General features: G+C 36.7%; 1 protein-coding gene across 2 annotated transcripts; it reads left to right on the top strand.

Annotated features, from left to right (window-relative positions):
* Nucleotides 1–907: 907 nt before the first annotated feature.
* Nucleotides 908–26,295, top strand: LOC121416811 (isocitrate dehydrogenase [NADP] cytoplasmic-like). Of its 2 annotated transcripts, none has more exons than XM_041610322.1 (11): nt 908–1,014; nt 6,812–6,851; nt 11,553–11,630; nt 11,759–11,787; nt 15,562–15,648; nt 17,155–17,315; nt 18,398–18,612; nt 20,977–21,197; nt 22,147–22,287; nt 23,031–23,193; nt 24,633–26,295. In XM_041610322.1, exons 1-11 carry the CDS (start codon nt 999–1,001, stop codon nt 24,709–24,711), a joined length of 1,230 nt encoding a protein of 409 aa, XP_041466256.1. In that variant the 5' UTR covers nt 908–998; the 3' UTR covers nt 24,712–26,295. The 2 variants fall into 2 exon arrangements, with proteins under 2 accessions (XP_041466256.1, XP_041466255.1); XM_041610321.1 differs by having other exon boundaries at nt 11,553–11,607; nt 11,736–11,787.
* Nucleotides 26,296–26,790: the final 495 nt, after the last annotated feature.

A 26,790-nucleotide genomic window follows, 5' to 3' on the forward strand; every position in this document is an offset into this window, starting at 1 on the left:
AACACTTCATTTTAAACATTCAATCTTTTTAAATCTAAACAAAGATATAACTCACTTTTTGTTTCACAGTCAGGCCTGAAAATGGGACATTTTGCTCATACATCATGAAGGGGATGATTTAAAAAAAAGTAGTAGCACAGCATGGATACCCATGTGGAAATAAATGAACTGAAAAAAAAAATATGGATCTAATCATGTAAATAGCTATCAATATTTATTCATTATTTATTTATTTATTCATTCATTCATTCATTCATTCCTTTCTTTCTTTCTTTCTTTTTCTTTTTCTTTCTTTCTTTCTTTCTTTCTTTCCTTCCTTCCTTCCTTCCTTCTTTCTTTCTTTCTTTCAGTTCTTTCTTTCAGTTCTTTCTTTCTTTATTTATTTATTCATTCATGTACTTATTCATTTATGTATTTATTTATTCATATTACCTATTTATCTCCTTTTTTATGTATGTATGTATGTATCTATTTATTCATTTATTTATTTAGTTACTTATTTATTTATTTATCTATTTATTTTTTATCTTTAATTATCTATTTAGCTATTTATTTATTTATTTATTCGTAAATCTATTCATTGTTTCTTTGAAGGAGTGAATGCATTGGTAGTCACAATAAAAATTACAATGCAGTGCTTTACTATGAACCCTCCCCTCCCCCCCCCCCCCCCCCCCCCCATCCCCACCCTTTATTCTCTCTTGCTCATATTGACTCTGAAAGTCACCTACACGGACACACCCACATTTGTAGAATAAAAGCCAGTCGTTTTCTTGAAATTGTAGAGATCCTGATCTATATCCTACACTCAAAAAATCCTGCAGGCCTGGCTGAAATACAAAGAAACACATGATATGCGTTTATGCTACACGTATTGACGCACGTACACGACGTCCGATCCCAGGCCATTCATGACTTGCGATTTCAGCGGACACAGCTAGTTCTTCTTTAGGCCATTAAAAACTTTGTATCAACCTCTTTTTTCAAGGAATATCATCATGTCTAAGATTCAAGGTGAGTGATCACGTCAAAATCAATCGTAAAGTAAGAAATGAAAACCTTCGGGTGATTGACTTCAGTCTGAAGAAGAAGGAACTCGGCCGTAATTTTTAGGCTTTCTCAAAAAGCGAAAGCCACTGCCCGGCAGGGCACTGCCATGGGCAAAGGCAAGCCGGACGCGGGCTCGGCTGTCGCCTGCAAGGAGGCCTACGCTTACTGCTACGGCTACAACTCCCGGTGAACTCCGGAGTGGTGCGGGTAGCCGGGAGGAGATGGTGGTTCACCCATGGTACATTAGGCCTACCCGGTACTGCCGCCGTCAAACCAGGAGGCTTCTTCTAGAGAGTAAAAATCATGGCCTTATCGTCATCCAAGTCACTGGGGACAAACTTGAGACACACCTCAAATATCAGCAATCTTTCAATAGAATCCACGGTTGGAAGATTTTCAAAATAAATTCATTGTTCGCGATGCGAAACTGTGCGAAGCTTCTCACTGAGCGGGGACTTCCTTCCACCACACGTTTTCCCATTGACACAAAAACAACTGACTCGGACACTTTTTCAAACGACAAAAATAGTCTTTTTCTTTTCTCTCCTGTGGCGGTATATTCTTCCTAGTTGATTAAGCAATGATCAAAACAATTAATAAGACAAAATTAATCACACTAAAAACACTATTTAACTGTCTAAATACTCCTCGTGATCCGAGTCCCCTTCCCGTGTCAAGTTCGTCCAATCTCCCATAGGAGGGGACTTGGATAACGAGGAGTAGTATTGTCGTTATCCAAGTCCCCTCCTATGGGAAATTAGACGAACTCAACACGGGAAGGGGACTCCGATCACGAGGAGTATTTAGACAGTTAAAAAGTGTTTTTAATGTGATTTTCATTGATTTTATGATTCGTGTTATCGAAAATATTCATTAACCATGTATATTAAACTGTCTAAAAGTGGTAGAGTGGTTTTGAAGAGGAGGGAAATGAGGGGTAGATGAATATCAACGGGTTAATTGCCGTTTTGTATTTTTAGGAGAGGGGACTTGGATCACGAGTAATAGTACTCCTCGTTATCCAAGTCCCCTCCTATGGGAAATTGGACGAACTTAACACGGGAAGGGGACTCGGATCACGAGGAGTATTTAGACAGTTAAATAGTGTTTTTAATGTGATTTTCATTTATTTTAATGATTCTTATAATCGAAAATATTCATTAATCATGTCTATTAAACTGTCTAAAAGTGGCAGAGTGGTTTTGAAGAGGAGGGAAATGAGGGGTAGATGAATATCAACGGGTTAATTGCCGTTTTGTATTTTTAGGAGAGGGGACTTGGATCACGAGTAATAGTACTCCTCGTTATCCAAGTCCCCTCCTATGGGAAATTGGACGAACTTAACACGGGAAGGGGACTCGGATCACGAGGAGTATTTAGACAGTTAAATAGTGTTTTTAATGTGATTTTCATTTATTTCAATGATTCTTATTATCGAAAATATTCATTAATCATGTCTATTAAACTGTCTAAAAGTGGCAGAGTGGTTTTGAAGAGGAGGGAAATGAGGGGTAGATGAATATCAACGGGTTAATTGCCGTGTTGTATTTTTAGGAGAGGGGACTTGGATCACGAGTAATAGTACTCCTCATTATCCAAGTCCCCTCCTATGGGAAATTGGACGAACTTAACACGGGAAGGGGACTCGGATCACGAGGAGTATTTAGACAGTTAAATAGTGTTTTTAATGTGATTTTCATTGATTTTAATGATTCTTTTTAAAGAAAATATTCATTAATCATGTCTATTGAACTGTCTAAAAGTGGCAGAGTGGTTTTGAAGAGGAGGGAAATGAGGGGTAGATGAATATCAACGGGTTAATTGCCGTTTTGTATTTTTAGGAGAGGGGACTTGGATCACGAGGAGTAGTAATACTGTTTTAATTCAATTTTTTTAGACAGTTAAATAGTGTCTTTAATGTGATTTTCATTTATTTTAATGATTCTTATTATCGAAAATATTTATTAATCATCTCTAGGAAACTGTCTAAAAGTGGCAGAGTGGTTTTGAAGAGGAGGGAAATGAGGGGTAGATGAATGTCAACGGGTTAATTGCCGTTTTGTATTTTTAGGAGAGGGGACTTGGATCACGAGGAGTAGTATATACTGTTTTAATTCAATTTTTTTAGACAGTTAAATAGTGTCTTTAATGTGATTTTCATTTATTTTAATGATTCTTATTATCGAAAATATTTATTAATCATCTCTAGGAAACTGTCTAAAAGTGGCAGAGTGGTTTTGAAGAGGAGGGAAATGAGGGGTAGATGAATATCAACGGGTTAATTGCCGTTTTGTATTTTTAGGAGAGGGGACTTGGATCACGAGGAGTAGTATACTGTTTTAATTCAATTCTATTGATCTTAATAATTCATCATCGAAAATAGGAAACAAGTAACACAGTGGTTTAATTCGGATGAAGGGGGACTTGAATCACGAGGAGTAATTATAGACCGACATTCTTTTTACGTACCTTACGAAATAAAGCAATGGAGACAGTTAAGAGAGATATGCATTTTGATTTATTTAGTAAAAACGTGATAGACGAAATAAAGCATAATCATGACAAACATATCATGAGATTTATTCATAGCATAATTAAAAAGTACGACGAAATAAAGTCTATATATACTGAAAAGTAGATGCAATTTAGATTTATTTAGTAAATTAGGGATAAACGAAATAAAGCAATGACTGCAGAAGAGGGATATACTCGGGGCCGATTTATTTAGTAAAAATGTAAACGAAATACTGAGCAAATTTCATAGTGTGGGAAACATAAGATGAATATAATCTTGATTTATGTATATGAAAAGTACCAATTTACGAAATAAAGCAATGGAGATTGAAAAGATGATTCAATCCTGATTTATTTAGTAAATTAGGAATCAACGAAATAAAGCAATTGAGACTGTTCGAGGGATATACTTGGGGCCGATTTATTTAGTAAAAATGTCAACGAAATAAAGCAAATTTCATAGTGTGGGAAACATAAAAAGATGAAATAATCATGATTTATTTATATGAAAAGTACTAATTTACTAACTAAAGCAATAGAGATTGAAAAGAAGTATATAGATGCAATTCTATCTGATTTATAACGCCAATAAAGTGAAGATAGACCAAGATTGTAGAGCTCGCGTACGCGGCGCTCTACAATCTTTGGTGCCGGTGCCGGTGGAGACTGAAAAGAGACAAGTCACACTCACCTACGATTGAGGTTGGTAGAAACAGGTAGGACATGTTTTACGTTGTGAAAAATTGTCCGTGGATCCGAGTCACCGGGGACTTGGATCACGATAATGCCAAAATCATTTACTAAGGTTACTTCGTTGAGAGTAACCTTACGTTAGTGAATGATTTACAACAACTAATAGGCCTAATAAATAAATAATAATTAAAATAATAGGGCCTAATAATAATGGCAGTGTATACAGCCACACGCGTGTGTCTTTACCATCCAGCCACACGCGTGTGGTTATATCCAGAACACCTATCTGTGGATACCGCCACACGCCGCCAGTAATTGAGACCTTTCGTTTTCTGTGACGTGCCATGTGGACGTACGAGATTAAGGAATTTTGGGAGCACTGCGCATGCACGAAGTAATCTGTGACGAGCCTTCTCGTTCACTGACCAAATCTGTGACTCGTATTTGAGGGTTTTGACGTTCGGTGTCATAGTGCTTGAACGAGCGCTAGTTCGTACATGATGACGTCATCCCAACTTGGCAAAAATGAATGAAGCCGCATCAACACTCGAGTTTCGTTGATTCAGCAGGGCTGGTAAACTGCAAATTACTGCTTGTTACCAGCTTTTCCATTACATTTAGTGTGTCCTGTTTTCAGACACTAAATATCCGATAGGTAATTGATGTTTTATTTCCAAACAACCGTGTTTTTTCGGCTTTTTGCGCAAGAGTGCAAATGTTGCACCCACAGTCGCCCCACTGGTTCGTAGCGGACTTAAATCGAAACTGTTTTCATCAATGTACGAACGTGATACTGAACGAGCGGTGTCACCACTTCCGGTGAACTAGGAATACGTTGCAGTCGCAGACAATCGAAATCTCTCTAATAACAGTAAAACACGTACTGGTATGTAGGTCTGACCGTCTATATCACGATCAAAATAACCTCATTTCTTCATTAAATTCTTACATTCTAAACCACTCTGATTTCTTTAAATCGTTTCAATTTCATTCTCACCGTCTTCTTTCCTTGCTTTTCTTGTCTTGTTACAAAAGGCCGCCTGTTAAATAGCAAATTTCCACACTTTTTCTACTTGTGTCGATTCTCTACTGACTCTAGGCTGTGTGAGCGTACGTACAAAACCCAAACTGTGTATGTCTACTACTGCGCTGCGCTAACGCTGTATGGGTCTGCCACCGCGAAGGAAGCCAGAATCGACACAAGCAGAAAAAGAGAATTTGCTGTTAAACAGACGACCGTTTGTAACAAGACAAGAAAAGCAAGGAGAGAAGACGGTGAGAATGAAATTGAAACGATCTAAGGATATCAAAAGGGTTTAGAATGTAAGAATTTAATGAAGAAATGAGGTTATTTTGATCGTGATATAGACGGTCAGACCTACATACGCGTTTTACTGTTATTACTGGCGGCGTGTGGCGGTATCCACAGATAGGTGTTCTGGATATAACCACACGCGTGTGGCTGGATGGTAAAGACACACGCGTGTGGCTGTATACACTGCCAATAATAATAGCGCTCTTACATTGTAAGAGCGCTATATTGTAAGTTACAATATATAATCGTTTCACAGCGCTTTACACAGTAATGGAATAAAAAATTATAACTAATAGCCTACCTTATTTATTATTAACACAAATATTATTGATTAAAAAGCAGAGTCTTGAGATGTTTCTTAAAAACTTCCAAAGAAGGAGAACATGGAGAAAGTCTCATATATCTTGGAAGGTCATTCCAGAGTCTTGGGGCACATGTCTGAAAAGCATTACACCTGCTTTAGTATTTGTCCGTGGAATATGGAGTAGAGTAATGTCCGTACTCGAATGCATTGGAATGGAAGTCGCCTACATGCGCAATCGTTTGAAACATGTTTTAAAAGTGTTTTGAGGTGTTACTGCTTTACAATAAAATAGAGATTTTTATTAGAAAGATAAACGAATGACGCATCTTCCGAGCAAAGGAAAATAAAATGAAAATAATTCTCATAGATCACATGTCAAAAAAACGATCGGCGGGACATCTTTTATAAGTATTTTTATGTGAGGTGCTACATGTAGTTATTTAGAATTATTGGAATGATCTCTTGATCTCGTAAGACTGGAGAGTCGCGCAATGATGTCTGTCAATAATACGTCCTTGTTAAGTTCACGGCGGCGTCCGCTAACACCACGAGGTTGAAGAGAAGATGTCTATCATCTTAGACGATGTAAGAGAGTAGCGAAGTGATGTCCATCAATAAGACGACCTTATTAAGTTCACGGCGGGGTCCGCTATCACCACGAGGTTGAAGAGAAGATGTCTATCATCATAAACGATGTAAGAGAGTAGCGCTGTGATCTCCGTCAGTAATACGACCTTTGAAAATTTCAAGGCGGCATCCGCTTTCACCACATCATCAGAGATAATACCGCGTCTTTCTTCCTGATTAATGTGACCACGAAATAGCTAGCACCTCAAAAACAAGCTGTTAAATTTATTTTAATTTTCATGTAGGCCTTTAATTTCATATTTCATACTCGAGTCTAGTGTAATTTTCTATTTATTGAAATTTTTCAGGAGGAACCGTTGTTGAGATGCAAGGAGATGAAATGACAAGGTATTTATCCTCTTCTTTTTCTTCCTTTTGTTATTTTCTTTCCCTTTTTACTTCGATCTACAGTTTAAATTTGTAGTTGATTAGCGCCATTCCATTCCTTGTTTTTATTTGGCAATATGTCATGATTGACTATTTTTGCCACCCACTGTATAAAAAGTAGGGTACTATAACAATTTTATTTAGTATTATTATTTTTAATTATTTTCTTTATTATTTCTTTCATTTTCATTCCTTTTTTCTATGAAAAAAAAACGACTGACACTTGCCTGTATAACCTATCATGCATGGATTATACTCTAGGCACATATATGATATCACTTCCAAATATTTCATTTTTTATAGATTTGACAATAAGGACCAACTTGACTGAATCATATAGTATTTATAAACAATACCCATTCCATATGTTCAGGGAGGAATTAATCGTTGTTTCACTTGACGAAGAGGAGAAAAATAGATTATTCCCTTTATAATGAAATACAAAAGAAATAGTGAGTGGATGATGTCATCAGTCTCCTCATTTGTATACCCAACGGGATGTGCGTATAACTGTTTTGTGAAATTAAGCGAAATTTTAAAATGTCATAACTTTCTTATTTCACATCCGATTTTGATGAAATTTTCAGTGTTATGCTTGTTGGATTTTTATTTATTTTTTATTCAAGTCAACTTTTTGTTGGGGTGGACCTTTAACCAGCAGGCCATACACGTACGTTGCACAGGAGCTCAATGAATTGAATTGTATTGTGACATCACCTCCCAAAGGGGTGTGCACAGTTTTTTTTTTTTGATGGTAGATGTACATACATTAATGTTGCTTGTTTAGCCTCCCCATGCCATAATATCCATTACTATACCTGGGTTAAGAGTGGCAATGATGCCTTCTAATTAATAAAACAAGCAGGGTACATGTATGTAGAGTACATTGTATTGTGCAGTGTACATGTGAACTTGTGTGTGAAGGTCTCCAAGTGTGAAAACAGCTAATGATTTGCCCTCATTCATTGATTAAAGATAGAGACAATAGGCAAACAAACTTGTTAAGACTTTACAGATAGTCTTACAGTCACAGACCTTACTTGTACATGTAGTTCCCAACAGGGATAGTAGAAGATGTAATATTTTAGGCAAATTGTTGACATTACACTTTACATTTTAGTCTGAAGTCACAGACCCTAATAGTTATCAATAGACCAGTTCGTAGTTACTTCATGGGCAATTTGGTCAAATGACCTTTCATTTCTTTCATCATGATGGGCAGATTTCAAAGCAAGATATTACGTAAGCTTGCCTTACATTGCAGGATGAAGAAATTGAATAGATCAGGTGACTAGAATAGCACACCAATGAAATATTTGTTGCATTCCTACTTTGAATGCATATCTTAGCATGTTGCAAAATGTACTTGACAAACTGAAATACCAGTCGTTCGTGGTAGCATTGTTGTTTTTTGTGGATGTAAATGAAAACGACAATTCAAAAGAATATACATGTATGAATAATCAAGACATCAAAGTTGTGCTTATCTCATTAGATTTTAAAGCACCATGTCACTATAATATGACCTTCTTCTGATCATGCATAGAATCTTTTGATCATGCGCAGAAAGCCAAAGGAACTACGAACTGGCTTATACCGGTAATAATCGTATGTCACAGATCTGGCATGGTTTCACTAAACAAGCTACAAAATTTACTTTATTGTTTTATTAATTAGAAGGCATCATTGCCACTCTTCATCCAGGTATAGTAATGGATATTATGGCATGGGGAGGCTAAACAAGCAACATTTTTTTTAGAGTACTATGATAATAGGGATCTACAAATGAAATAAATGTACATTGTCAGGATTGTAAAAAAAGGAAGTATATGGAATAACAATGGTGATAGCCAGCATTTTTAAAGGACAAGTCCACCCCAACAAAAAGTTGATTTCAATTAAAAGAAAATCCATCAAGCATATGTACACTGAAAATTTCATCATGAATGGGATGTAAAATAAGAAAATTATGACATTTTTGGGGGTGGATTTCATAAAACAGGTATGTACATGTACTATATGCACATCCTGGTTGGTACATGTATGCAAATGAGGAAACTGATGACATCACCTACTCACTATTTCTTTTGTATTTTTTTTATATAAAGTATTCTAATTTTCTCATTGTCAAGTAGTTCCCCTAAACATGTAGAATTAGCATTGTTTTAATAATGTACTATAAAATGGTTTTAATTTTTAGTCAGGTTGATCTTTATTGTCAAATCTGTAAAAGAATGAAATATTGAATTCAAACAATAGTGAGTGAGGGACATTATCAACTGTCTCATTTGCATGTCAGTGCCTATCACTGTTTTGTGAAAAAAAGCGGAACCTTATAATGTCATAATTTTGTTATTTTACATCTGATTTTGATGGAATTCTCAGAGTTAGATTTTTCTGTATTCAATACAAATCAACATTTTTCTGAGGTGAACTTAACCTTTAAGAGGAAGCTTTCTGATTGATCAGGGAATATTTTATTCTTTATTTTTGAGTACTTCTTTAAGAACCATGTAAATAGCGCTTTTAAACATACATGTAATGCTTGTTCCCAGTCTTATTTGGTCAGTAGTTGTTTACATTCGTTCTTTATCAATTTGACATTGTGCTTTTCAGGGTTACCCTAACAATGATAAGATAATGATTGAAGATGACCTTCATGTATTCAGACTGGGAAATGAAAGAGAAAGAGAGATAGAGAAGTTGGTAAAGTAAATTGGTTGAGAGAGAGAGAGAGAGAGAGACAGGCCAACAGACTTTCACAGATAGACAGAATTTAAAGGAAGAGAAACGGTTGGGTCAGGGTGGTGTGAAAAATATAACTTTTAAATAGTTTTGTGGGAGAAATATAACTTTAAGATAGTTTTGTTGGAGAAATATAACTTTCAGATAGTTTTGTGTGTGTGTGTTGGGGGGGGGGGTTAACCTTTAGATAGTATTGTGGGGGAAATATAACTTAGATATTTTTGTGGGTAAATGTAACTTTTAGATAGTTTTGTGGGGAAAATAAAACTTTGGGATAGTTTTGTGGGAGAAATATAACTTTAAGATAGTTTTGTTGGAGAAATATAACTTTTAGATAGTTTTGTGTGTGTGTTGGGGGGGGGGGGGTTAACCTTTAGATAGTATTGTGGGGGAAATATAACTTAGATATTTTTGTGGGGAAATGTAACTTTTAGATAGTTTTGTGGGGAAAATAAAACTTTGGGATAGTTTTGTGGGAGAAATATAACTTTAAGATAGTTTTGTGGGAGAAATATAACTTTTATATAGTTTTGTGTGTGTGTTGGGGGGGGGGGGGGGTTAACCTTTAGATAGTATTGTGGGGGAAATATAACTTAGATATTTTTGTGGGGAAATGTAACTTTTAGATAGTTTTGTGGGGAAAATAAAACTTTGGGATAGTTTTGTGTGAGAAATATAACTTTAAGATAGTTTTGTGGGAGAAATATAACTTTTAGATAGTTGTGTGTGTGTGTTGGGGGGATTTAACCTTTAGATAGTTTTGTAGGGGGAAACGTAACTTTTAGATATTTTTGTGCATGGGGAAATATAACTTTTAGATAGTTTTGTGGGGAAAATAAAACTTTGGGATAGTTTTGTGGGGAAATTTAACTTTTAGATAGTTTTGTGGGGATATATCTTTTAGATAGTTTTTTTTTTTTTTGGGGGGGGGAATTATGGAAGTTTTAGATGGTTTTATGGGGGGAAAATATTTTAGATAATTTTGTGGGGGAAAATACAACTTTGGTGAGGAAAATGTAACTCTTGGATAGTTTTGTGGGGAAAATATAACTTTTATATATTTTGTGGGGGGGGGGGGGATATAACTTTTAGATAGTTCTGTGGGGAAAATTTTAGATAATAAGGGTCAGTTAATACATGTAGCCTCTGGAAGGCAATCAGAACAAAGTTCATATTTATTTTCATTGTACCAATGTTCTCAAATTTAGAGCTGTGATTTTGGTTAATGTATTAATCCATCAGACTATGTTACATAAACTGTCTCATGAGTGGCCATTGTTGTCTTCTTTATGATTTTATTTTTCTACCATATTCATTAGGAAGAGCCGTGGTGTAGTGGTTCTGACTCTCGCCTTGTAAACAGAGGGTCGTGTGTTCGAATCCCACCGCGGTCTCACGTCCTTTGGCAAGGCGTTAATCCACACTTTGCCACTCTCGACCCAGGTGCTAAATGGGTACCTGGTAGGATGTGAAAGTCATTGTAGCTTGTCCAGTACTGTGTGGGCCTCACCGGCGACTGACTGGAATACTCCCCAGGTAGTGGAGATGTGCACACGTTGTGTGCGGGAATGACTGATTGAATCCGATGACCGGGGTAATAATATATCTGTGAAGCGCTTAGACACGTCGTTCTGATGTATTAAGCGCTATATAAAAGCGGATTATTATTATTAGGAGGCCATCAAAATCCAACTTTTATTTTCCTTCAATTCATTCAGAAAACTATGATCTTTGGATAATTGTCTCTAATATGTGTCTTTCTTTGCCTCATTGTCTCATTAAAATACAGGATTATATGGGAGGCGATTAAAACCAAGCTGATATTTCCGTTCATTGATCTTAACATTCAGAGCTATGATCTTAGTATCTGTTTGTCTCTTATCTTTCTGTGTCTCATTGTCTAATTTGTTTTTACAGGATTATATGGGAGGCGATTAAAACCAAGCTGATATTTCCGTTCATTGATCTTAACATTCAGAGCTATGATCTTAGTATCTGTTTGTCTCTTATCTTTCTGTGTCTCATTGTCTAATTTGTTTTTGTAGGATTATATGGGAGGCGATTAAAACCAAGCTGATATTTCCGTTCATTGATCTTAACATTCAGAGTTATGATCTTAGTATTCAGAACAGAGATGCAACAAATGACCAAGGTGAGTGACCTTCGTAGACAAACCATCCTATCAATTGCAAAAACAAACATGCCCATCAATCACACATCACAAGATAAAACAAACCTACCTATCAATCGCACATCACAAGATAAAACAAACCTACCTATCAATCGCACATTACAAGATAAAACAGACAGGCCTTCTTTCACAAAACCTACCTATCAATAGCACATCAAATAGACCTATTTTTTATACAAACCTACCCTTGCTATCAATTGCACATTACAAGATCAAACAGACCTTCTTTTTATATGAACCTACATATCAATTGCACATTACAAGATCTGTTGAGAGTTGCCATTTTCATTGAAATACTGCAATGATTTGACTAGCAAGCTTATTAGGATATAAACCAGGGAAAAAATACACGGGGGCTCGGGGCGATTTTGCCCCCGAAATGCCCTAAAGAGTCCTGGAAAACTAAAATGGAGCCCCTGAAATTCATATAGGGTCCAATGTAAACTTTAACACAAATTAGGATATTGGGGCTAGTGAGCTCAAAAATAGCCCCGGAAAATAAATTATTAATTTTTTCCCTGAATTATAAACTTCACTACACCTAGGTACAATGGATTGATTTGCCAGCAACCAGTCTGTTTTGTTAATTGCCCGGGGGCCACTTACATTGACGAGTGAATACCATGCGCGACCCAAAAAACACGTTAAAAGGATGTCTTTTTCACAATAGGGCACGTTACATACGTAACGTGATAAGGGTGTCAAAACACAGAAATAATGAAAAAAGGGTATCTATTTCGCTAGGAAAATTACGTGTTCAGGGTCGACTTTGCGGGGATGATAAAACAAAATTAAAATGTTTTATAAAGGATGTCCTTTTTGCCCCAACACTACGTGTTTAGAGTCCGATTTGCGCGAGGTGTAGAAGGTGGGGTCGTACTAAACCAAATAAGGTAAAGCCGACGACCGAAGGACCCGTAACAATAAAACATTCCTGTACTTGTTTAGGGGTTCGTTTCAGGGAATATTTACCAAGAGTATCGTTTTGTTTCCAAGACTTGTTAAGGGTAGGGTTTCACACGCCAATACTTGTTAAGGGGTGCATTTTCAGAATATGAAAATTACGTGTTTAGGGTGCTTTTCAAAACCCCATGGTCGCGCATGGTATCCACTCGTGAATGAAGTGGCCCCCCCCCCCCCCCCCCCCCCCCGGGGTTAATTGGCAAGTATGTAAAACAAAGAAATAATGCCTGGGTCAATCCCTGTACAGATTCACATTCACTGCAAGTAATTTTCTCGCGATGACAGAAAAATTACAGGATGACTTGCGATGATTTGTGTCATCTTCATTGCAGAGTTTCATGCAGTTTTATTCTATTTTCAGATAAAAATGCAGAAAACTGTGCAATGCTTTTTTTTGCAATGTGAGAATGGTCCGACTGATTGCATGTCTGATGATGGTGACAATGAATAGTTTTGCTTTTACAAATTTTTAAAGCATTTCTGGTCATAAGAAAAAAAAACTCAACTATAAATGTAACAGTCTTTCAAAAATGAGGAGCAAATTGCAATGCGATTCCCCAAAGCATGACCAATGCTTGTAGACTTTTTTTTATTGGGTTTCATAATTTTGTATAACAAATCACATATACCGGTAATTAATACAATTAATTTAAAAAATAACACAATAAATAAGAAAAGAAAAGAAAGCAGCATACACATTATTAGTTTACTTTAGAAGTACAATTTATCAACAGACAATACTTGATAAACATGTAGTAAAAGCAGTCAATTTGTCTCAATTCTAAATATTCCTCGTCCCTTATAGTATAGTAAAGGCAAGAATGTAGTAACGCTTGTACATGTAGACTTTTATACCGTGCCAGACACAGCAAATTGTTACAACAAAAAAAACAGAAGCTTTCAGCTGATAGGCTACTACATAACCTGCACATTCATTGACCTACCAGCAAACACAAATTATAAATCTCTTACCAGTTTTTATTATTGATCACCTATAATTACCAGATGGTAAATGGAAAACATCAGGGCTTTTGTTTTTTGATCTGTAGCAAATCATTTCAATTTTCGTTGTTACTTTCAGGGCACGACATAACTTTTTAGAAGCACTTGCCCAGTCGGGCAAGTAAATTTTCAAATAGTTGGAATGTACTTCCCCAATATCTATTTCACTTGCCCGAAAAAACCCTTGAAAAGAAAGTTTTGCAGTTTTATAAACCGTTGACCCTTTTCTCTATTTTGACATGAACTGATCTACCTGCCATGACCAAAGTTAGGGTCAATATCATATTATATCAACCCTAATTTTGGTCATTTTACTGAGAGAATTTTGCTTGCCCATTTCGGGCAAGTAGTCTTGGTCTTTTACTTCAAAACACTTGCCCAACTCTAACTTTTACTTGCCCCGGGCAATTGGGCAAGTGCTTAATATAAACACCCTGTTACTTGTGATATATTTCTTGTAATTTGTTAATTTACATGTATATTGATTAATCATTGCCAATAAATTTGTCCTCATTTTGAAAGCTGAGTATTTTGGGTTAAAAACAATTTTGTAACCCTGCTATAGATGATCAGTGTTTTACTTTAGAAAATAGAAAACACTGGAACTTGGAAATACATGTACATGTGATAAGTGATTGCATTGATCATTGATTAAATATCCCATACTAGCACAAACAATCAATCACATGACCAAAGCTTTGAATGATAAGGTTCAAGTGGTCTACAAACATGTACTGTATTGTACATGTTTGCAGCTGATTCCCCAAAATTACCAGCAAGTTTAATTCTTTGATCTGTTGGTTTTACTGAGGGTTAAACCAAACCACTGTGGTCCAGTGGTTTGAGCATTGTCCTCATATTTGCAAGGTTGTGAGTTCAAATCCCCACTCTGCCATTGTTTTTACTCTCAAACTGATAAAAAGGCCAGAGAGTAGGCCTATATTATCTGTCGTCTATATAAAGGTCAGCCACTGTGAACCTACATGTAGACATAAAATTTTTCCTAGGTATTAAATTGGTTATATACCAGCTTGGCGTTTACCAGCAAAATGCTGTCCTGCCGAATCCTACGGGAGTTTCAATAAACTTAAACTGATTGACTGATGATTTTTGGGATGCTACATGTGCATGTAGGCATGAAATTTAGTATGTATATGATAGTGAACCAAGCGAAGTCCAAAATAACCTGTAGTATCTTGTGTTGTTCTTGAATAAAAAATGAATAAGTTTACCATTATGCTCAAACAATGAGATAAATTGCAAACTGGTAACTTGTATGATTGTTTGTTCATTGTACATGTACTGCATATATCCATATTTTACCTTTTTAAAAATGTATATCATTGCCAGTTTGAGGAGTAAAAGCAGATATTAATTCAAACCTTTAACAAAATATTGTGCACTTCTAATACAGTAGTTGGTTTATTATGAATTTGAAATTCTGAAATATTGCTTGTCAACTGATATATTGGCCCCGTTTTACAAAGAATTACAATTCATCTAATCAATCGTAACTCTATGGAAAACCATCAGTGTCATAATTTTGTCCACAGGAAACTTGCAAAATGTCCTTTATAAACAAAGACAAACACACCAATTTGTCAAGATTTCAATGAATTTATGGATATACATAATCTAGAATTTTTTTGGAACAAACATGCATTTCATACATGTATGTTGATGGTGCTGGCTTTCCATAGATGCAAATGATCTGATCAATCGCAACTCTTTGTAAGACGTGCCGGTGGTATTTCTTTCGTTTTATTGTAGTGACTGTTGACTGTGCTGAAGCTATCAAGAAGTGTAATGTAGGCATTAAATGTGCTACCATTACACCAGATGAAAAGAGAGTTGAAGGTAAGTCTACTTGAATTCATTTAGAAGTCTCCCGAGGGGGTGGCAGTAGCGGACCGTGACCCGGAGGAGACAAAGTATTGGGGGGCACTGCATTGTCTGTGAACAATGCTTTGCCCCCCCCAATGCTTTGTCTCCTCCGAGTCACGGTCCGCCACTGTGGGGGGGGGGGGCACTTCCTTTGACAAGTGGATACCATGCGTGACCCCCAAAACACATAAAAAGGATCTCTTTTTCAAGTTACGAATGTAACTAACATAATGAAAAAAGGGTATCTATTTCGCTAGGAAAGCTATAGATGTGTTAAGGGCCCTTTTTTGCGAATGAAGAACAGATTATACTTTGTAAAGGATGTACTTTTTTGCACCAACACTACATGTACGTGTTTAGGGTTGTGCAGGAGGTTGGCTGGACCATGGTACATATCCAACGGCTGACATAGGTTACACAGTTTGTTTGTGTCCTCTGGTATTGTACTCAAATATCTATACACATACTCAAGAAAATACTGCTTCTAATGCTGGGGCTGTTAAACTATCACTGTGGTACTTGTGTAGGGGGTCAAAATATTAATAAAGGGAATGCTTGTTAACCCTATCTAGGCGGGGGGGGGGGGGCCTCGGAGGCCCCCCCTCAACGTTTCGCGCGATATTTTCGCTGTGCTCGGTGAGTTTTTACTTTCAAGTCTTGCGCAACGTTTGAGACCAATTTTGCGTCACCCGGGTATGTGGTTCCGAAATTACGCAACATTATGTAAGTGCATGTCAGACCGAAAAGTGCTCAAAAACGTGATTTCGTGTTCAAAGTCAATGCAAATTGTGTTTTTTCAACCAAATTTCATAAATGTATGATTATTTTTAGTTTTGCTAGTCTAAATGTATTAATTTTATGCTTTTTATGATCACAGAAGAGTCCCCAACAAATTTCATTTCAAAAAAGCACCCTAAACAAGTATTTTCCATGTTCTGGAAATGCACCCTTTAGGGTGCTTTTTTGAATCCCCATGTTCACGCATGGTATCCACTCATCAATGAAAGTGCCCCTCCCCCTGGGCAAAATCTCTGATCCGTCCCCAACAAACTGATGATTTTGACTCCAACAAACTGGTGATTTTGACTCCAACAAACTGGTGATTTTGACTCCAACAAACTGGTGATTTTGACTCCAGATCAAAGGACTGCATGTTCAGGATCACGTGACACAAAGGTTAGCGATTGATTGTACACTTTATTTTCACGATTGATTGTGTATTGTAAACAATGGGATCAATCGTAGAAAAGTGTTTTAACGATCATTGCTAAGCTTTGTGTTACGGACCCCAGTCCTCTCTATCATTCAAAAACCCATTACCGTCATATTAAACTGCCCAGAAACTACCATAATTCTCAATGGGAGAGAACCAAAGAATCCCCCGAATGTTTGGTGAAAATAATTTCTAGTAGTATTGTGATATTAATGTTAAGTTTTAATTCATAAATTCATACATATATGAATTTCCTTTGAATATAGAATTCAACCTGAAAAAGATGTGGAAATCCCCAAATGGAACGATTAGAAACATTCTTGGTGGTACGGTCTTCAGGGAAGCGATCATCTGCAAAAACATTCCAAGACTCGTAGTCACATGGAATAAACCTATTGTCATTGGCCGTCATGCACATGCAGATCAGGTGAGGATGGATGGATGAAAAGATGGATGGATTGATGGAAAGATGGATGGATGGATCGACGGACAGACGGATGGATGGATGGACGGACAGATTGATGGATGGATGGATGGATTGATGGGTGTTTGGATGGATGGAAGGATGGATGGATTGATTGATGGTTGGATGGATTAATAGATAGATGGTTGGTTGGATGGATGGTTTGATGGATGTATGGATTTATGGATGAAAGGATGGACGGACAGACGGATGGATGGATGGACAGACGGATGGTTGAATGGATGGTTGAATGGATGGATGGATTGATTGATGGATGGAAGGATGGATGGATTGATTGATCGATGGATTTATGGATGGAAGGATGGATGGATTGATGGATAGATGGATGGAAGGATGGATGGATTGATTGATCGATGGATTTATGGATGGAAGGATGGATGGATGGATTGATGGATGGAAGGATGGATGGATGGATTGATGGATGGAAGGATGGATGGATGGATGGTTGGATGGATGGTTGGTTGGTTGGATGGATGGAAGGATGGATGGATGGATTAATGGATGGATGGACAGAGCTACCAAGTCATTATGCGTGACACTCAAGCATTTTGGACTCTTGTTCATCCCCTCAAATCTCTGTCTCACGCAACTATCACAGCCTATCCCCATATACATTATACACAATGTCTGTGATCTCACTCAGGTTCACAGAAAATCTCACGCATAGCTGGTCTTTGAACTTGGCATCTCTGGGAAGGATGGATGGATTGATGGATGGATTGATGGATAGATGGATGGATTGGTTGATGGATGGATTTATGGATGGATGGATGGATGGACAGACAGACGGATGGATGGATGAACGGATTGATTGATGGATGTATGATTGGATGGATGGAAGGACGGTTGAATGGATGGATGAATGGATGGATGGTTGGGTCACTGGGTGGGTGATTGGATTGATGGATGGAAGGAAGGAATGGTGGGTGGATGAGTGAATCAATAAATGAATGGATGGACCAATAGGCAGATACTCTCCATCTTATTATTAAAGACAAATTATTTCTTATCTTCCTTTCTAACAGTACAAAGCAACAGACTTTGTAGTCCCTGGCAAGGGAAAGATTGAACTAACCTACACACCAGAAGATGGAAGCGAACCAAAATCATTCACTGTTCATAACTTTGTAGACGGAGGTGGCGTTGCCATGGGAATGTTTAATACTGACGTATCTATTCAGAACTTTGCTCATTGTTGTTTCCGCTATGCTTTAGATCGGGGCTATCCTCTATATCTCAGGTAAGTTGGCGTGGAATGTTGAATGGTAACCTGTTTTATGATATTCAGTGGTAATCTATTCATGTAAAGGGGTTACCATTTAATCAGGCTCCCATCAAATATCATAAAATGGGTTACCTTGGAATATCATATAAATGGATTAAAGGTCAAGTCCACCTCAGAAAAATGTTGATTTGAATCAAAAGAGAAACATCCAACAAACATAGCGCTGAAAATTTTATCCAAATTGGATGTAAAATAAGAAAGTTATGTCATTTTAAAGTTTTGCTTATTTTTCACAAAATTGTTATATGCACTGCTCAGTGACATGCAAATGAGACAGTTGATGATGTTCATCACTCACTATTTCTTTTATTTTGTATTGTTTGAATAATACAATATTTCAATTTTAGAAATTTGACAATAAGGACCAACTTGACTGAACCATGTTCAAACAGTGGTAATTCCACATATTCAAGGAGGAATAAGACTCCCATCACATGACAGTGAGGATAAAATCAGAACATTTCATATTTCATTCAATGAAATGCAAAATAAAACGTGAGTGGATGATGTCATCAGTTGCCACATTTACATACCGACCAGGATGTGCATATAACTGTTTTGTGACATTACGCGATATATGAAATGTCATACCTTTCTTATTTCACATCCCATTTTGATGAAATTTTCTGTGTTATTTTTTGTTGGATTCTTCTTTTTTTATTCAAATCAACATTTTGTTAAGGTGAACTTGTCCTTGAACATTGAATTCAAAGTAACTGGGTTACCACTGTATAGATTGCAGACAGATTACCATTGAATACAATACATGGTAAAACGGGTTATCATTGAATGTAATAAAGCGGTAATCCCCTGGTGTTCCATGTATTAAAATGGGTTACCATCAAATGTAATCAATGCTTTACCTTTGAAAATGATTGAACAGGTTATTACTCAATATATTTTAAATTGGTTACTATTAATTACTGTATCATACTGTATCATTCTTAAACAAGCATGTGAACAATTAATTCATGCTTCAATCACATCTCGTGCTTTAATCACATCTCGGCTTAATTTGTAATTTTCTTTTCTATGGAATCAGAAAACAACAACTTAATAGACTGCAATCTCTTCAAAATTCAAGTGCCAGACTCCTCACCTTTACACCGAGAATGGCCCCAATCACACCAGTTTTACATTCTCTACATTGGCTTCCTGTCCACAAACGAGTTCAGTTTAAACTTTTATTATTTGTATATCGAGCCCTCAATGGATTGTCACCGCAATATATCCAGGATTCCCTTAGGCCATACAATCCTATCCGCACTTTACGATCTACAGATTGTAAGCTGCTTCAATTTTACCTATCATCCCTGGGGAGACCATGCTTTCCCAAATGCAGCAGCCAGGTTATGGAATATGCTTCCTCTCTCACTTCGCTCCATCAAGACATATACTACTTTCAAAGATCACCTTAAGACATACCTATTTCAATTGTAATTGATTTTAAATGTATATTGTATTTTGTTGTATTCCATTTATGATTAAAAGAAAGATAATTCATCCCTTCCCGTTCGCTGGCTGTTCATGTGGGACCCGGTGTCCTCAGATTGCTAGAGCTCCTGTGAGTTATGTACTGACTGGGTTTACCCCTTAAATTGTCAGTGAACGGGGCAGCTAGAGGGCACTGGGTTCCGCATGATGATGGGCTGATGGATGGGTTGGGGTAAATGAAGCAGATGTGAAATTATTATTATTATTATTATTCTTACATCGTACTTGTTAATGGTTCTTGTGTAGTATTTACATAAATTTCTATAAAGTATCATTTTTCCATTGTAAAAGAGAACTGTTGCTCGGCTAGCGCCATGAGCGTCTGCTGATGGTGTGTGCGCTCTACAGATACACACTATTATTATTATACACAGTTTTCATTGAGTAATTATGTAATCAGTGCTCTGTAACACAAAGGTTTGCAATGGATTGCAAATATGAAAGAACCACACTGATTGGTCCCTGGTCAGTATTTCAAACCACATTGGCATGTAACATTGATATTTATTGGTCAGTTCAATTGCAATTAATTGCTAATCCTTGTGTTACGGAGCCCTTGGTTCCATATTCACAAAGGTTAGCGAGTAATTGTACGCTTGATTTACCTGATTGCTTGTACATGTAGTCAATGCAATCAATCGTAGAAAATGTTCTACCATCATTGCTAAGTTTTGTGTTATAGGTCCCTGGTTGCCTTAGAATATTATATAGACAGGTTATCAATGAATATACAATAAATATAGGTTACCATTGAATATAATTAAGGTGCAATTGACAATTTAATCCTGTAATTATTCATTGCTATGATATTTCATCCATCCTCAGCACAAAGAATACTATTTTGAAACGTTATGATGGTCGGTTTAAGGACATATTCCAGGAGATCTACGAGACGACATACAGAAGTGACTATGAGGCGAAGAATCTCTGGTACGAGCACAGATTGATTGATGATATGGTGGCCTTCGCAATGAAGAATGAAGGAGGATTCGTCTGGGCTTGCAAGAATTATGATGGTGATGTACAGAGTGACTCTGTTGCACAAGGTAATAATAATGACTATTATGATGGTGATGTACAGAGTGATTCTGTAGGACAGGGTAATAATAATGACTATTATGATAGTGATGTACAGAGTGACTCTGTTGCACAAGGTAATAATAATGACTATTATGATGGTGATGTACAGAGTGATTCTGTAGGACAAGGTAATAATAATGACTATTATGATGGTGATGTACAGAGTGACTCTGTTGCACAAGGTAATAATAATGACTATTATGATGGTGATGTACAGAGTGACTCTGTTGCACAAGGTAATAATAATGACTATTATGATGGTGATGTACAGAGTGACTCTGTTGCACAAGGTAATAATAATGACTATTATAATGGTGATATGGTTCGTAACCACTATATGCATGGTAGGTTGGTAACTTTGCCATAATGGCAACTGCCATGGTAAAAGTGTTCAACAGCTTTTCAGGTTTCCATGGTAGGTTTTAACTGCAACTGTAATAAAGTTAATTGTCAATCTTAATGAAAATTGACCATGGTCACTAAGGAATTCTCAACCAATTTCTGATAGAAGTGAAGAACAATGCTTTGGAGGCTATTGTCTTTGACATGATAAAATCTTAATTTTTATATTAGGTTATGGATCCCGGGTACGACGATATCAGGGCCCAAAGTGTAGCAATGATCGTAAAACATTTTTCTACAATTGATTGCATGGACTACAATGTACAATCAATGGTGAAAATGAAACGTACGATTAATTGCTAACCTTTGTGTTACGGAACCCAGATCTGTCCAGATAGATTAAGTGAAGAACGATTGCTTTGGAGGCTTCTTTCTTTGACATGATAAAATCTTCATTTTGATATTGAGTTATACATGTAGATCTACATGTATTAATGAGTCTCTGCTAGTACTCTCTCATTCCCAAGTTATTCATTCATCCTCGACATGATGCAATCTTTATTTTGATATTAGGTTATGGATCCCTGGGTATGATGACGTCAGTTCTGATCTGTCCCGATGGAAGGACGATTGAGTCTGAGGCTGCTCATGGAACGGTGACGAGACATTATCGTATGCATCAACAGGGCAAAGAAACGTCTACAAACTCAGTTGGTAAGTGGGCTTACAAAGTTTCACAAAAGCAAGCGTAAGACACTGTCATATTCCTAAAGGCCATCGCACACCTTGCCATTGATCTACAATCCGATTTTGGAATGAAGTGTCTAATCATTTGATGCAAATATGTAGATGTGGTTCCTCTCATTGCGCAACGTTCCAAATCAACAGTGGGCTTACAACTGAGATTCAAAATGAACTCATGAAGTCACGTTACTTGAATCATGACATCATTATTGTCATGTCATGAGTTTACACAACTTAAGAAGATAATTTCAGAGACTTGAAGCATAACATTTATTGTCATTAAAGTAATTACTTACTTACTTACTTCCAGGATACTGCCCAACTCCCCTAAAAGGGGTCAAACGGGCAGGGTTAGGGTGCGCTGATGGTCGTTACGCGGAGGTGAGAGGCGATGCTTAGTATTAATTTTGGTTTAGGTACTTCTGGATTGTTACTTTGAATTTGTCTTTGTCGAGAATTGATTTGATTGAGTTTGGCAAGTTGTTCCAGTCAACAACAGAACGTGGTATAAAAGAAAACTTATAGCAGTTTTTGTTAGTTGCAATCGGAATAAAGCTATTTGTGGTTGAGGTATTACGCAGGTTCCTTTGGGCCGGGCGCAGGGTGGATCGCAGCGGCACGGCGAGCTGGCCCGACAATGATGAATTTGTAAACTGTGTAGATTTTCTGAGCATTACTATCATTACCTAATGTTGTTTGACTCTTATTTATAGCATCCATATTTGCGTGGACAAGGGGTCTTTCTCATCGCGCGAAGCTGGACAGTAATGAAGCCCTTGCTAAGTTCTCTGCTGCTTTAGAAGAAGCATGCATCGAGACTATAGAGGGCGGTATCATGACCAAAGATCTCGCAATCTGCATCAAGGGAATGGCAAAGTAAGTAATGTTTATAGTATATTGAGTTTGCTAAATTGGTTTGTGCTAACTTAAAATACTTTATGCTTGGTTTAACTATGGAGAGCCAATTGAGGCACAAATTCAGAACAATATACATTGAAGTTATTAACTCATTTGAGACCCAAATTGTTGTCCGGGAATGATAACTGAAGAATTTTTCTTCATTGTGAAAGCAAAAGGAAAGAAAATAGGAAATATACTTTTGCTTAGTCTCATTCCACATGCTCTAATACGAGTTTGTCTTCATCCAATTTGTATTACACTGTTTAGTCTAATTGCCACTCAGCCCTTTTTATAATTTCTAGTTCGGCAATATCCATCTTGTCCAATATGCACTTGGTGCATATGATTTGATAGACTGTTTATGAAACAAAACTCTAATTTAATACTATTCAAAATGATGATTATACAAAGTGGGAATTTTTGTCCCATGTTATGAACTCAGGTTTAAATAACCCTGGTTTAAAGTTGTGGTTTGACTATGAAGAGCCAATGGGGGCACAAATCCCTACACAATACACATTAAATTTATATATGACACACAAATTGTACATAATTGTCTGGGTATGATAACTGAAGTAGTTTTCATTATGAAAGCAAAAGGAAGCAAAATAGTAAACGTAAGAGATATACCATAGAAACAGAATTTGTTTGATTTTAGCTCCCCATAATTTTAGCACAAAGTTGGACCATGTTCAACCTGACTTCAGAATACAGGCCTTTGGGTATTGAAGGGAAATGACAGTTACGTGTGTAGCAAGTGATAGTTTGATCAGAGACTAAACATTGAATATGGACCAAGTGGGTTTTAATGATGTAGTCACATATCTCTTGCGTCAGCCGTACTGGGAGTCGAAAACGGCCGTTTTAACATTTTTTTTACCAGCTGCATAGGACCATTTTTAAAAATTTCTCTACGATTTCAAAATACTTTGCTCTAGTGCTGCAAAGTATGACAAAGTACGTGTTTAGGTGGTTTCAATGAAAATGAATAAAAGTGCTGTTTTAGATTTGCCGTACGACCGCTGAAGGAGAAATGCAGCATAAAGGACTTAGACCATCAGGCAATAATCCAAGTGAATACTAACCTTAATTTGTTTATTATCAGAATTTTCCTTGAATCACTTAAGACAATACAGCACCTCAAAAAAATCTCATGTATTTTAGCAAAAAATGATGCTGTGTATTCAGTGTCATGTAACTTTTGAAAGCAGATTTCTTATAATCCTCAATATTTTGTCCATGATAAAATATAAGGATTAGGCAATGAAAAGGTTATGATTTTAACTTTTCTTTCTCTCTTTGGAGTGTTGTCTAAGCTGTCAATGCCGATTGATTTGAATGCATTGATAAAGTTGCTGAGGCTGTCTCTACTATGTGATTTTATATCTTGTTTTTCTCTCTTTCATCTATTACAGTGTTGTCCGGTCTGACTATGTCAACACGTTTGAATTCATTGATAAAGTTGCTGAAGCTGTCGCAGCAAAGTGTAAGTGACTGGAAAGCAGTAAACTATAAATTCTGAACTCTGTAAATTAAATAAATTGTAGTCTAATGCTGTCTTAATCATATAAGTGAAATGCAGGGTTTTTTTCAATTTCAAACAGGCAATTCAGTAACAAATTTATGTCTCATCTTTTGTTTGAGCATCTTGAAAGTTTATTTTGATATGAAAATCTTAAAATGTGTACATTTCATCAATGCAATATTGATCAGTAAATATTGTCTGGATATAATAAAAGTGAGAAAAGGAAATCAATTCATGGCCCTGCCTTACACATAGTGACTGGTCCATTCAGTCACAATTATGGAAAGCCAACAAATACAGAATGCAGATGACTGTTGAAAGTCTTTTTCTAAATACAGTGTCAGCATTAGTGTAATCATTGTACATCTCTGTTTCCAGAGGGATGTTATTTACATTTCATTCCATAGTTGGGACTGATTGGATCAGTTACAATCCTTTGTGAAACAAGCAATGATGAGATCGATTTCAGTTCAATAAAAGAAAATGTATTTAGGATATTGCGTTCTCATGGCATCACAGAACAGTTATGTAAAAGAGTTATATAAATGTTGATTGGCATAATGGCGTCTTCCACCAAATCCAGAGGGGTCTATTCATAAAGCTGTTTGAAAGCTGTTATAAATGATTTTACTGATCACCCCTTCTTGAAGTAAATGATGTACCCCAAATTTTTGTTGGTATTGCTTTAGCTACATTTAAGTGATCCAATCACCAGATATATATGCAAAGGTCATTTGTAACTTACAAATGGCTTTATGAAACACCCTTTAGGATGAGTTATATTCTATTCTGTGTAACCAGGGGAAAAAAACTCTGAATGTTAAGTGACTATATAATGAATTTTAATGGAGTGGTTTTTCATTAACATCTTTGTAGGTTACGCACAAATTAACAAATAACTGGTGATGCTTAATCACATTCTCAATTACTTTTCTTTCACATCAGCTACTGTTCAAATCCGATCTTTGTAGATTCTCATTTTTCACAAGCATCAGAATAGAAAATTCAATACATATCCCGGGCAAGGTTTCACGAAGGATCTTTTCAGTGATAGTCACTGACTAATTTGTTGTGAGCCAATCAGATGCTGGGATAGCTTATTACAAACATTCAGTGTACCCTCCGCACTGCCTCCATGCTGGTAGCCCCATTGCTACAGGGGTTGCTTCTTTGAGTGTTTCATGATGCATCTTGTCAATGATTTTCACTGACAAATTCGCTCCATCCAAATAGATGCAGGGATTTCAGTAGCTTATAACAGCTGTCAGTGAAAACTAATGACTATTCAACTCATTACCCCAGGTTTAATGAGTTTTAGAGGAAATGCACTGGGGGATTCCAAGTCCTGTGTTGACATCAAGTGTTGGTGTTGGAATTTGAATTGTAAAACTGATCCAGATCATATTATTGACATCTCAAATACTAGTGAGTGACTTTTCAGAAACCTCTTATGTTCATGGTGTTAAACTCCAACTCCAACACCAATAGGTCAACACTCAACTTGAAGTTACCCCGGGGGGCCACTTACATTGACGAGTGGATACCATGCGTGACCAAAAAAAAACATGTAAAAAGGATGACTTTTTCACGATAGGGCATGTTACGTATGTAACGTAATAAGGTTGTCAAAAACACAAAAATAATGAAAAAAGGGTATCTATTTCGTTAGGAAAATTAAGTGTTTAGGGTCGAATTTGTGGGGATGATAAAACAAAATTAAAATGTTTTATAAAGGATGTCCTTTTTGCCCCAACACTTTGTGTTTAGAGTCCGATTTGTGCGAGGTGTAGAAGGTGGGGTCGGGCTAAACCAAATAAGGTAAAGCCGACGACCGAAGGACCCGTAACAATAAAACATTCCTGTACTTGTTTAGGGGTTTATTTCAGGGAATATTTGCCAAGAGTATCGTTTTGTCTCTAATACGTGTTAAGGGTAGGGTTTCACACGCCAATACTTGTTAAGGGGTGCATTTTCAGAACATGGAAATTACGTGTTTAGGGTGCTTTTCGAGACCCCATGGTCGCGCATGGTATCCACTCGTGAATGGA

Source organism: Lytechinus variegatus, chromosome 6, assembly GCF_018143015.1.
Source record: "Lytechinus variegatus isolate NC3 chromosome 6, Lvar_3.0, whole genome shotgun sequence".
NCBI classification, from domain to species: Eukaryota; Metazoa; Echinodermata; class Echinoidea; order Temnopleuroida; family Toxopneustidae; genus Lytechinus; species Lytechinus variegatus.